General features: G+C 46.4%; 1 protein-coding gene across 2 annotated transcripts in view; it reads left to right on the top strand.

Moving 5' to 3' along the window:
- The first annotated feature begins 2545 nt into the window (after window positions 1-2545).
- The window catches only part of itga1 (integrin, alpha 1), a 95679-nt gene continuing 85277 nt past the window's right edge, over window positions 2546-12947 (top strand). For both annotated transcript variants that reach the window (XM_064977484.1, XM_064977483.1), the window contains exon 1: window positions 2546-2949. In XM_064977484.1, the coding sequence (XP_064833556.1) occupies window positions 2907-2949 (43 nt within the window). In that variant the 5' untranslated portion in view covers window positions 2546-2906. The remainder of the gene's footprint in view (window positions 2950-12947) is intronic.

Raw genomic sequence — 12947 nt, 5'->3', positions numbered from 1 at the left:
GAGATGGTAAAGGTTATGTTCTTTACATGATAATGCTAGAGCATTTGTCACGGCTGTTGAAGGAGGAAGACCAAGGTGCAGCGTGGTGAACGTACATATTGTTTATTTATATGACGTCGACAAAAAAAATAAACACTACAAAACAAACCGTGAAGCTAAAGGCTATGTGCCATGAACAAAGACAACTTCCCATGAAGAAAGGAGGGAAAAAGGGATCCCTAAGTATGGTTCCCAATCAGAGACAACGATAGACAGCTGTCCCTGATTGAGAACCATACCCGGCCAAAACATAGAAATACAAAATCATAGATAACAAAACATAGAATGCCCACCCCAAATCACACCCTGACCAAACCAAATAGAGACATCTAAGGTCAGGGCATGACAGCATTTAAAAAAACCAACTGAATGATCATTAGCTGGCAAATATTCTTACTGAAATAGTTCCATCAACATTTCGTGTGACCTCAGTTGCTTTTATTGTTAATTGGTTCTGACACTAAGCAGGGTTGGTCCTGGTCAATCCCTGGATGGGAGACCAGATCCTGTTAGAAGTGGTGTTGGAGGGTCAGTAGGAGACACCCTTTCCTCTGGTCTAGAACAAATATCCCAATAATTGGAGACATTGCCCTGTGTATGGTGCTGTCTTTTGGATGGGATGTTAAATGGGTGTCCTGACTCTCTGTGGTCACTAAAGATCCCATGGTACTTATCATAAGAGTAGGGTTGTTAACCCTGGTGTCCTGACTCTCTGTGGTCACTAAAGATCCCATGGTACTTATCATAAGAGTAGGGTTGTTAACCCTGGTGTCCTGACTCTGTGGACACTAAAGATCCCATGGTACTTATCATAAGAGTAGGGGTGTTAACCCTGGTGTCCTGACTCTCTGTGGTCACTAAAGATCCCATGGTACTTATCATAAGAGTAGGGTTGTTAACCCTGGTGTCCTGACTCTCTGTGGACACTAAAGATCCCATGGTACTTATCATAAGAGTAGGGTTGTTAACCCTGGTGTCCTGACTCTCTGTGGTCACTAAAGATCCCATGGTACTTATCATAAGAGTAGGGCTGTTAACCCTGGTGTCCTGACTCTCTGTGGTCACTAAAGATCCCATGGTACTTATCATAAGAGTAGGGCTGTTAACCCTGGTGTCCTGACTCTCTGTGGTCACTAAAGATCCCATGGTACTTATCATAAGAGTAGGGTTGTTAACCCTGGTGTCCTGACTCTCTGTGGACACTAAAGATCCCATGGTACTTATCATAAGAGTAGGGTTGTTAACCCCGGTGTCCTGACTCTCTGTGGACACTAAAGATCCCATGGTACTTATCATAAGAGTAGGGTTGTTAACCCCGGTGTCCTGACTCTCTGTGGACACTAAAGATCCCGTGGTACTTATCATAAGAGTAGGGTTGTTAACCCTGGTGTCCTGACTCTCTGTGGACACTAAAGATCCTGTGGCACTTATCATAAGAGTAGGGTTGTTAACCCTGGTGTCCTGACTCTCTGTGGACACTAAAGATCCCATGGTACTTATCATAAGAGTAGGGGTGTTAACCCTGGTGTCCTGACTCTTTCTGGTCACTAAAGATCCCATGGTACTTATCATAAGAGTAGGGTTGCTAACCCTGGTGTCCTGACTCTCTGTGGACACTAAAGATCCCATGGTACTTATCATAAGAGTAGGGGTGTTAACCCTGGTGTCCTGACTCTTTGTGGTCACTAAAGATCCCATGGTACTTATCATAAGAGTAGGGTTGTTAACCCTGGTGTCCTGACTCTCTGTGGACACTAAAGATCCCATGGTACTTATCATAAGAGTAGGGGTGTTAACCCTGGTGTCCTGACTCTTTGTGGTCACTAAAGATCCCATGGTACTTATCATAAGAGTAGGGTTGTTAACCCTGGTGTCCTGACTCTCTGTGGACACTAAAGATCCCATGGTACTTATCATAAGAGTAGGGGTGTTAACCCTGGTGTCCTGACTCTTTGTGGTCACTAAAGATCCCATGGTACTTATCGTAAGAGTAGGGGTGTTAACCCTGGTGTCCTGGCTAAATTCCCAATCTGGTCCTCATACCATCATGGTCACCTAATCATCCCCAGTCTACAATTGGCTCATTTATCCTCTCCCCTGTAACTATTCTCCAGGTTGTTGCTGTAAATGAGAATGTGTTCTCAGTCAGCCTACCTGGTAAAATAAGGGTAAAAGAAAAAATGTTGCCAGTTGCCTATTTAAATGTGAAGTATCAGGTATGGGGCTGGGGGCACCTGCTATTTTCCCCTAATTCCAAAGTTGTAGCAAAGTCATATCTTTTGAAATAGGCTACGGAACATAACACTGGTGGCGGTGGAGTACTGGCAAAAAAGGTTGACATTTCCAAGACAACTTGGTTTGGTGGCGATTCCCCATTCCAAAATAACTAACTGCTATTATTTCCAGAGTCAGACGTCTCTGTCACTGGTTTTATTTGCCTGGTAAGATTTTCCCATGGGTTGACTTGGCAAGCCAACTCCCACACACTCAGTGCCTATGATTTCAGGGAGAACTGAAGTCTTGGGTCCTGACTTCTTCTCCCGGTGCCGTACACTCCACACAGTAGCCTACGCAGCAGAAGAGGATATGGAGCAGTGATGTACCGGGAGACCAGGAGAATAATAACACTTCTTTTTCAAAACGGAATAAATGCCAGTATTTAAGTGACAGTTACAGGGTTCCTCTTGCAAGTTTAAAATACTTCAAACGCAGATGCTAGCATGCAGGAAATGCCAGACTAATTCTCAGAGTAGTTCAATCACCCCTCACGCCTCTAGAGAGTTCTGTCTTCAGTTGAATATTGCGCGTCTGACGGGAAGGGCCGAAGAATACCAGCTCCAGCCGCCGTGGAAACTGATTATTCCAATATGCTCCGGCAAATGCAATATTTGAAATTAACGACAGCACTCGGTAGGTGATATTTTCTCTGAATATGCATGTTATCACCAGTTTATTAACCTACAAGCGAACAGCCTGTCGCGCGCGCATGTTTTAACTTGTGTGTGTCCACTATCCAGGTTCCTGTGCGCGTCCCACAGGCACACAAACATTAACCGTGTACTCAATTATTAATGATGCATCGTGACTCATAAAACCAGCCATTAGGTGTAAATTGCTTTTACATTGACTTTACAATTTTTTAACCTCAAGTAAGCAAGTTTATCATGGCTTATTTGAACGAACCTAAGAATCTGAACGGCTTTGAAATGATCCTCGCCGGCTGGTATTTAGATGTGTGGAATTGGTCAATGTGATACAGTGGGGCACGACGCACATACAGTTATTTACCCATACGCAATTCATTCTCATCTGTTGCTATTGGAACCCACTGCAATTACAGATAATTGTTTAGGAACATTTCAGATAGCCACGCCACCTATAACTCCGCAGTTATACATAAAGTCATCAGTGGCTTACGGCGGGGGTGTGTGGTACTGCGGGATGGAGTGGGGGTGGGGGTGGGGGGGGGGGTTGAAGCCTAATTTGGACGCTTGTGTGAGTGGTGCAACTTCCTGTGAAAAACGTTGAACATACAAAAGTGAAGCAAGTTTCTAGAACTGTCCTGGTTCCTATTAACTGAGACAGTCATAATGGCTTGGATTACATTTTGCTGTGCCTTCAAAAAGTATTCAGACCCCTTTGATTTATTTCAAATTTTGTAGTGTTACTGACTGAACTCAAATGTATTAAAAATATATAATAATTCTCACCCATCTACACACAATACCCCATAATGACAAAGTGAAAATATGTTTTTTGAAAATAAAATGTCTCATTTACATAATATTCACACCACTGAGTCAATACTTTGTAGAAGCACCTTGGGCAGCGATTACAGCTGTGTGTCTTTCATTCTTTTTTTTCAAGCTCGATCAAATTGGTTGTTGCTCGTTGCTAGACAACCATTTTCAGGTCTTGCCATAGATTGTCAAGTAGATTTAGGTCACAACCGTAACTCGACCACTCAGGAACATTCACTGTCTTCTTGGTAAGCAACTCCAGTGTAGAGTTGTCCTTATGTTTTAGGTTATTGTCCTGCTGAAAGATGAATTCCTCCTCGAGTTTCTGGTGGACAGAAGACTGAACCAGGTTTTCTTCTAGGATTTTGCCTGTGCTTAGTGCCATTCCATGTATTTTTTATCCTAAAAACTCCCCAGTCCTTAAACATTACAAGCACACCCAAAAGATGATGCAGCCACCACTATGCTTGACAATATGGCGAGTGGTACTCAGTGATGTGTTGTATTGGATTTGCCCTAAACATAACACTTTGTATTCAGGTCAAAATTTTAATTGCTTTGCCAAATGTTTTGCACCATTACTTTACTGCCTTGTTGCAAACAGGGTGCATGTTTTGCACCATTACTTTACTGCCTTGTTGCAAACAGGGTGCATGTTTTGCACCATTACTTTACTGCCTTGTTGCAAACAGGGTGCATGTTTTGCACCATTACTTTACTGCCTTGTTGCAAACAGGGTGCATGTTTTGCACCATTACTTTACTGCCTTGTTGCAAACAGGGTGCATGTTTTGCACCATTACTTTACTGCCTTGTTGCAAACAGGGTGCATGTTTTGCACCATTACTTTACTGCCTTGTTGCAAACAGGGTGCATGTTTTGCACCATTACTTTACTGCCTTGTTGCAAACAGGGTGCATGTTTTGCACCATTACTTTACTGCCTTGTTGCAAACAGGGTGCATGTTTTGGAATATTTTAATTCTGTACAGGCTTCCTTCTTTTCACTCTGTCATTTAGGTTAGTATTGTGGAGACACTACAATGTTGTTGATCCATCCTTAGTTTGGTACACAACAAAATGTGGAAAAAGTCAATGGGGTGTGAATACTTTCTGAATGTAGGAATATTATTATCAACAATTTTAGTTTTTGTCTACATTGTGATGTCTTGTATTTCGTAATAAAATCAGTGCTGGGATAAAATGGGTAAGTACCTACAGTAATAATAAGTCATCTGAAGTGAATTAAATGGAGTTCCTGTGTGGTGTTAGTCCAAAGGCAGACCTCATGTCACGCAACCAGGTGTGGGATTTCTGACACTGACAGTAATGTAATAAATGATCAATATAATTAGATATTCAATATTCCAAAGACCAATTATTGGCAGTTTTTACATTTGGAACTCCGGGCTTATCAATATGAACTAATTTCATTTTCAGACACTTTTAAAGCCTATTTTGTACCGGTGAGTATTTGAAAACAGATATGCCTGTTGCTGGTGTGGGAAGTCTCGCAGTGACTTGTGACTGAACACTCAGTTATAAGTCCAGCAGTACTGAATTAACTTCTCAGGTCATGTTCCTGTAGTTCTAAAAGGGGGAAAGTACCAACAATGTATTTGAGACTGGGTCTGCTTCCAAAATGGCACCATTCCCCATATAATGGCCTACCTTTGATCAGAGCCATGGGCCTTGGTCATAAGTGGTTCAATACATAGGGAATAGGTTGCCATTTGGGGCGCAGCCTGGGACTGGGTCTGAAACCTTGAAATGCTCCTCTGTTACTGTAAAGTCAATAGTGTGAGCGTCCCTCTTATTCTCAGATTCCTACGCTCACATGTGACATCGACTTGTCACCAGCTCGTGACCGTCATTAGAGAATTCAGTTAGAGATGCAGCTGGAGATAGAGGCTCACATTAGCCGCTATCACATCACACCAAGTTTGCGTCCCAAATGGTATCCTATTCCCCAGTTAGTGCACTACTTTTGAGCAGGGTCCGTAAATAGGGAATAGGGTGCCATTTGGTGCAAAGACCAAGAGTCTCCCTACTCAGGCTCTGATTCCTCTCCCCACAGACCCCTGACTACACACCCAGACCCAGTTCATTAAACACCAAACGGAAGTAAACAGAAGGAAACAGGGAGAGACTACTTTTACATTTTCTGCTGCAAAACATTTTCCGTTCCATGCCCTAATGAATCTGACCCTAGACTTCTTTAGTTCAGATGGAACACATCTACAGTAGTGGGATAACTCATGTCTCATCAGTTCCATGCCCCCACCCTCACCCCTCCCCTCCCCTCCTTGGAATAATGAATTTGTGAGGAGCTTTGTTTAGTGGTTATTGTCCTAGCTACTCGTCCTGAGTATTGAACCAATCTATGACCTTGTCTACCTCTGTGAGCTGCCTGATTGTTTATGAATGAGGGGGGCTTGGCTGGAACCTACTGGTTGGGATCATATTCACAAATCCCATGTTATGCTAGAAGTGCCGCTCCAGCGTGGCCCAGGGGCCAACATGTGGTTATTGTAGTGGTGGCATTTGAACCTTATAAGTTCCTAACGGAGATGGGAGTACAGGTGTTTTTGGTTTGGGACCTCGAGGAGAGCTCATCTGGCTTCAATCAGGGGTGTGTGGGACTGGGACAAGTGAACTTACTCTGGACACTTGAAAACACGCGGATATGCTTAGCCATATGAATGTAAGAACACACACACGCACACAATCAAACCACACACACTGATGTTCCAACTCGTATACAGAATGGACACACAAAGCTCTTGGACATGTAGATTACAGTGATGTTTGTTCTTGAGGATGAAGGTGTTGAGGAATTATTTATGGTGGTCTTCTTGCTCATAATCTTTAGCCACGGTGGTTGTGACACATCAGGCAGAACGTGGTACACAAGAGTGTCTATTCATGTATTGGAGATTGTTTCTTATATCTCAAATTCTGTCATTATGGTTTTCTTTGTCAGTCTCAATGTCTATAATCAATTTATGGGATGTACAGTAGGGCTTATGTAGCCAACTCATAATAACACATTGTGTACATTCACATATTCATGTTACTCACAGATGTGTGTGGTATGATACTTACAAAGTGTGTTCATTGAACATCTGTACATCTGTTCACATACGCAATCAAGAAGTAATGTTTTTTGTCTTTCAAATGAACTATGCCTTTCAACTGAAATTTTAGGGAACACTCTCAAAAATACCCAGAGAAGCGAATCCTCAGCAAGTGAGATTGTTCCCATCGCCGTATATCAGCAGGTGTAAATAGGACCACAGTGTATCTCCCTCCACACAGTGTATCTCCCTCCCCACAGTTGATCTCCCTCCACACAGTGTATCTTCCTCCCCACAGTGTATCTCCCTCCTCACACTGTATCTCCCTCCCCACTGTTTATCTCCCTCCCCACAGTTGATCTCCCTCCACACAGTGTATCTCCCTCCCCACAGTGTATCTCCCTCCCCACAGTGTATCTCCCTCCCCACAGTGTATCTCCCTCCTCACACTGTATCTCCCTCCCCACAGTGTATCTCCCTCCCCACAGTGTATCTCCCTCCCCACAGTTGATCTCCCTCCACACACTGTATCTCCCTCCACACAGTGTATCTCCCTCCCCACAGTTGATCTCCCTCCCCACAGTGTATCTCCCTCCCCACAGTGTATCTCCCTCCTCACACTGTATCTCCCTCCCCACAGTGTATCTCCCTCCCCACAGTGTATCTCCCTCCTCACAGTTGATCTCCCTCCCCACAGTGTATCTCCCTCCCCACAGTGTATCTCCCTCCCCACAGTTGATCTCCCTCCCCACAGTGTATCTCCCTCCCCACAGTGTATCTCCCTCCCCACAGTGTATCTCCCTCCCCACAGTTGATCTCCCTCCACACAGTGTATCTCCCTCCCCACAGTTGATCTCCCTCCCCACACTGTATCTCCCTCCCCACAGTGTATCTCCCTCCCCACAGTTGATCTCCCTCCACACAGTGTATCTCCCTCCCCACAGTGTATCTCCCTCCTCACACTGTATCTCCCTCCTCACACTGTATCTCCCTCCCCACAGTGTATCTCCCTCCACACAGTGTATCTCCCTCCCCACAGTTGATCTCCCTCCCCACACTGTATCTCCCTCCCCACAGTGTATCTCCCTCCCCACAGTTGATCTCCCTCCACACAGTGTATCTCCCTCCCCACAGTGTATCTCCCTCCTCACACTGTATCTCCCTCCTCACACTGTATCTCCCTCCCCACAGTGTATCTCCCTCCCCACAGTTGATCTCCCTCCACACAGTGTATCTCCCTCCCCACAGTGTATCTCCCTCCCCACAGTGTATCTCCCCCCACAGTCCCCACAGTGTATCTCCCTCCCCACAGTTGATCTCCCTCCACACAGTGTATCTCCCTCCCCACAGTTGATCTCCCTCCCCACAGTGTATCTCCCTCCCCACACTGTATCTCCCTCCCCACAGTGTATCTCCCTCCACACAGTGTATCTCCCTCCCCACAGTTGATCTCCCTCCCCACACTGTATCTCCCTCCCCACAGTGTATCTCCCTCCCCACAGTTGATCTCCCTCCACACAGTGTATCTCCCTCCCCACAGTGTATCTCCCTCCTCACACTGTATCTCCCTCCTCACACTGTATCTCCCTCCCCACAGTGTATCTCCCTCCCCACAGTTGATCTCCCTCCTCACACTGTATCTCCCTCCCCACAGTGTATCTCCCTCCCCACAGTGTATCTCCCTCCCCACAGTTGATCTCCCTCCACACAGTGTATCTCCCTCCCCACAGTTGATCTCCCTCCCCACAGTGTATCTCCCTCCCCACAGTGTATCTCCCTCCTCACACTGTATCTCCCTCCCCACAGTGTATCTCCCTCCCCACAGTGTATCTCCCTCCTCACAGTTGATCTCCCTCCCTACAGTTGATCTCCCTCCCCACAGTGTATCTCCCTCCCCACAGTGTATCTCCCTCCCCACAGTGTATCTCCCTCCCCACAGTGTATCTCCCTCCCCACAGTGTATCTCCCTCCCCACAGTGTATCTCCCTCCCCACAGTTGATCTCCCTCCCCACAGTGTATCTCCCTCCCCACAGTGTATCTCCCTCCCCACAGTGTATCTCCCTCCCCACAGTGTATCTCCCTCCCCACAGTGTATCTCCCTCCCCACAGTGTATCTCCCTCCCCACAGTTGATCTCCCTCCCCACAGTGTATCTCCCTCCCCACACTGTATCTCCCTCCACACAGTGTATCTCCCTCCCCACACTGTATCTCCCTCCCCACAGTGTATCTCCCTCCCCACAGTTGATCTCCCTCCCCACAGTTGATCTCCCTCCCCACAGTGTATCTCCCTCCACACAGTGTATCTCCCTCCCCACAGTTGATCTCCCTCCCCACAGTTGATCTCCCTCCCCACAGTGTATCTCCCTCCACACAGTGTATCTCCCTCCTCACACTGTATCTCCCTCCCCACAGTTGATCTCCCTCCCCACAGTTGATCTCCCTCCCCACAGTTGATCTCCCTCCCCACAGTGTATCTCCCTCCCCACAGTGTATCTCCCTCCCCACAGTGTATCTCCCTCCCCACAGTGTATCTCCCTCCACACAGTTGATCTCCCTCCCTACAGTTGATCTCCCTCCACACAGTGTATCTCCCTCCCCACAGTTGATCTCTCTCCACACAGTGTATCTCCCTCCCCACAGTGTATCTCCCTCCCCACAGTTGATCTCCCTCCCCACAGTTGATCTCCCTCCCCACAGTTGATCTCCCTCCCTACAGTTGATCTCCCTCCACACAGTTGATCTCCCTCCCCACAGTGTATCTCCCTCCCCACAGTGTATCTCCCTCCCCACAGTGTATCTCCCTCCCCACAGTTGATCTCCCTCCACACACTGTATCTCCCTCCCCACAGTTGATCTCCCTCCCCACAGTTGATCTCCCTCCCCACAGTTGATCTCCCTCCCTACAGTTGATCTCCCTCCACACAGTGTATCTCCCTCCCCATTGTTTATCTTACTCACCACTGTTTATCTCCCTCCCTACAGTTGATCTCCCTCCACACAGTGTATCTCCCTCCCCACGGTGTATCTCCCTCCCCATTGTTTATCTTACTCACCACTGTTTATCTCCCTCACCACTGTTTATCTCCCCCCACTGTTTATCTCTCTCCCCACGGTGTATCTTGTCTTTCAAATGAACTATGCCTTTCAACTGAAATTTTAGGGAACACTCTCAAAAATACCCAGAGAAGCGAATCCTCAGCAAGTGAGATTGTTCCCATCGCCGTATATCAGCAGGTGTAAATAGGACCACAGTGTATCTCCCTCCACACAGTGTATCTCCCTCCCCACAGTTGATCTCCCTCCACACAGTGTATCTTCCTCCCCACAGTGTATCTCCCTCCTCACACTGTATCTCCCTCCCCACTGTTTATCTCCCTCCCCACAGTTGATCTCCCTCCACACAGTGTATCTCCCTCCCCACAGTGTATCTCCCTCCCCACAGTGTATCTCCCTCCCCACAGTTGATCTCCCTCCCCACAGTGTATCTCCCTCCCCACACTGTATCTCCCTCCACACAGTGTATCTCCCTCCCCACACTGTATCTCCCTCCCCACAGTGTATCTCCCTCCCCACAGTTGATCTCCCTCCCCACAGTTGATCTCCCTCCCCACAGTGTATCTCCCTCCACACAGTGTATCTCCCTCCCTACAGTTGATCTCCCTCCACACAGTGTATCTTCCTCCCCACAGTTGATCTCCCTCCCCACAGTGTATCTCCCTCCCCACAGTGTATCTCCCTCCTCACACTGTATCTCCCTCCTCACACTGTATCTCCCTCCCCACAGTTGATCTCCCTCCCCACAGTTGATCTCCCTCCCCACAGTTGATCTCCCTCCCCACAGTGTATCTCCCTCCCCACAGTGTATCTCCCTCCCCACAGTGTATCTCCCTCCCCACAGTGTATCTCCCTCCACACAGTTGATCTCCCTCCCTACAGTTGATCTCCCTCCACACAGTGTATCTCCCTCCCCACAGTTGATCTCCCTCCACACAGTGTATCTCCCTCCCCACAGTGTATCTCCCTCCCCACAGTTGATCTCCCTCCCCACAGTTGATCTCCCTCCCCACAGTTGATCTCCCTCCCTACAGTTGATCTCCCTCCACACAGTTGATCTCCCTCCCCACAGTGTATCTCCCTCCCCACAGTGTATCTCCCTCCCCACAGTTGATCTCCCTCCACACACTGTATCTCCCTCCCCACAGTTGATCTCCCTCCCCACAGTTGATCTCCCTCCCCACAGTTGATCTCCCTCCCTACAGTTGATCTCCCTCCACACAGTGTATCTCCCTCCCCATTGTTTATCTTACTCACCACTGTTTATCTCCCTCCCTACAGTTGATCTCCCTCCACACAGTGTATCTCCCTCCCCACGGTGTATCTCCCTCCCCATTGTTTATCTTACTCACCACTGTTTATCTCCCTCACCACTGTTTATCTCCCCCCACTGTTTATCTCTCTCCCCACGGTGTATCTCCCTCCCCATTGTTTATCTCCCTCACCACTGTTTATCTCCCTCACCACTGTTTATCTGCCCCCCACTGTTTATCTCCCTCCCCACGGTGTATCTCCCTCCCCATTGTTTATCTCCCTCACCACTGTTTATCTCCCTCACCACTGTTTATCTCCCTCACCACTGTTTATCTCCCTCACCACTGTTTATCTCCGCCCCACTGTTTATTTCCCTCCCCACGGTGTATCTCCCTCCCCACTGTTTATCTCCCTCACCACTGTTTATCTCCCTCCCCACTGTTTATCCCCCCCCCCCACAGTGTATCACCCATCTCTCCACCACTAGATAAGACCAACAGTATACATTTGAAGAGTTTCATTCCAAAAAGATGGTAAATTATTGGTAAATTTGCTTTTTATTTCAATAAATTATCAAAGAGATTGGTGTGTTTTTTCACAATCTATTGATTGACATGTATTTGTTTAAAATCTTGGATTTACTGGTTTTCATTTCAGAGACAAATAATGATAGGTTTTACACAAATGTAACAAATAAGTTTTTTATAAAGAAATGTAAAACATTATACATTTGTGACATCAATGTAAAACCTTTTTCATTTGATGATTTAGTCATTTAGCATATGCTCTGATCCAGAGCAGCTTACAGTAAGTACATTCATCTTAAGATAGCTAGGTGAGACAATCACATATCACAGTCAAATATACAGGATAACAACATTCCATTCCAGCTAAACAATGGACATATAGCATTTAGCAACAACAATAAAAAACACATTGTCTAAAATCAATGAATAAAAAATCTGAGAATAGATACATTTTACACACACATGAAAATATCCATAAGCAATCATTTCTGGTGAAAAAATATATATAAACAAATTAAACATATAGCATTTTGGAAATAAACTCTTAATTTCTTTCACTGTCTGAAGGTTCCTTTATGTATGGAATGCTGCTGCAGCTGATTTGATTAAAGAGCTAATTCATTGGCTGTTTGAAGATGAGTGAAGGGTTGGAGGCCGGGCAGTTTGTCTGAAGACATTAGTGGTCTGGCTGTATTTATGAGTCTGGAGAAGAGGAGCCAGTCTGAACTGAACCCACAGACCAACCGTCTGAATCTTTCCCATAGCAACATCATCCTCTATAAGTAGTTCACTATGCAGATACAGTAGATGTTTGCAACCGCTGCTAATTTAATATGCGCTGTATATTCCAAAATAAGATCATCATGTATTTTCATTCAGTGAACTCCAGCATGCCTCATTCAATGGAAGCAATTGAATAGTCCTAAAAAGTACAAATCCACCCATCTGGCTCTCCAGGCAAGTTCAATAAAAGTATTTGAAATAATTTTGAACCCAGGTCAGGGTATACCAGTGGAGTGAGAGAAGGAGTGATGGTCAAGCTTTGTCCAACAGACAGGCTGCCACTCAGTCCCCTTAACCCTGGCCCTAGCATTGAGGGTCTCTTCTCCCCCTTTGCTTGGTCGGTCGTAAATCCAGAGCTTCCCCTGGCAGAAGCGCCAGATCTCCCAGAAGATCTCACTCTGAGAGTCTCCCTCCATACTTGGAGCCTAAAAAAACACATTCCTTTACTGGCTGTCTGATGGGCTGACCCAGTG

This window comes from Oncorhynchus masou, chromosome 11, assembly GCF_036934945.1.
Source record: "Oncorhynchus masou masou isolate Uvic2021 chromosome 11, UVic_Omas_1.1, whole genome shotgun sequence".
In the NCBI taxonomy this organism is placed as follows: domain Eukaryota; kingdom Metazoa; phylum Chordata; class Actinopteri; order Salmoniformes; family Salmonidae; genus Oncorhynchus; species Oncorhynchus masou.
The sequence above is the reverse complement of the archived record's forward strand: the minus strand, read 5'-3'. Positions and strand labels throughout refer to the sequence as shown.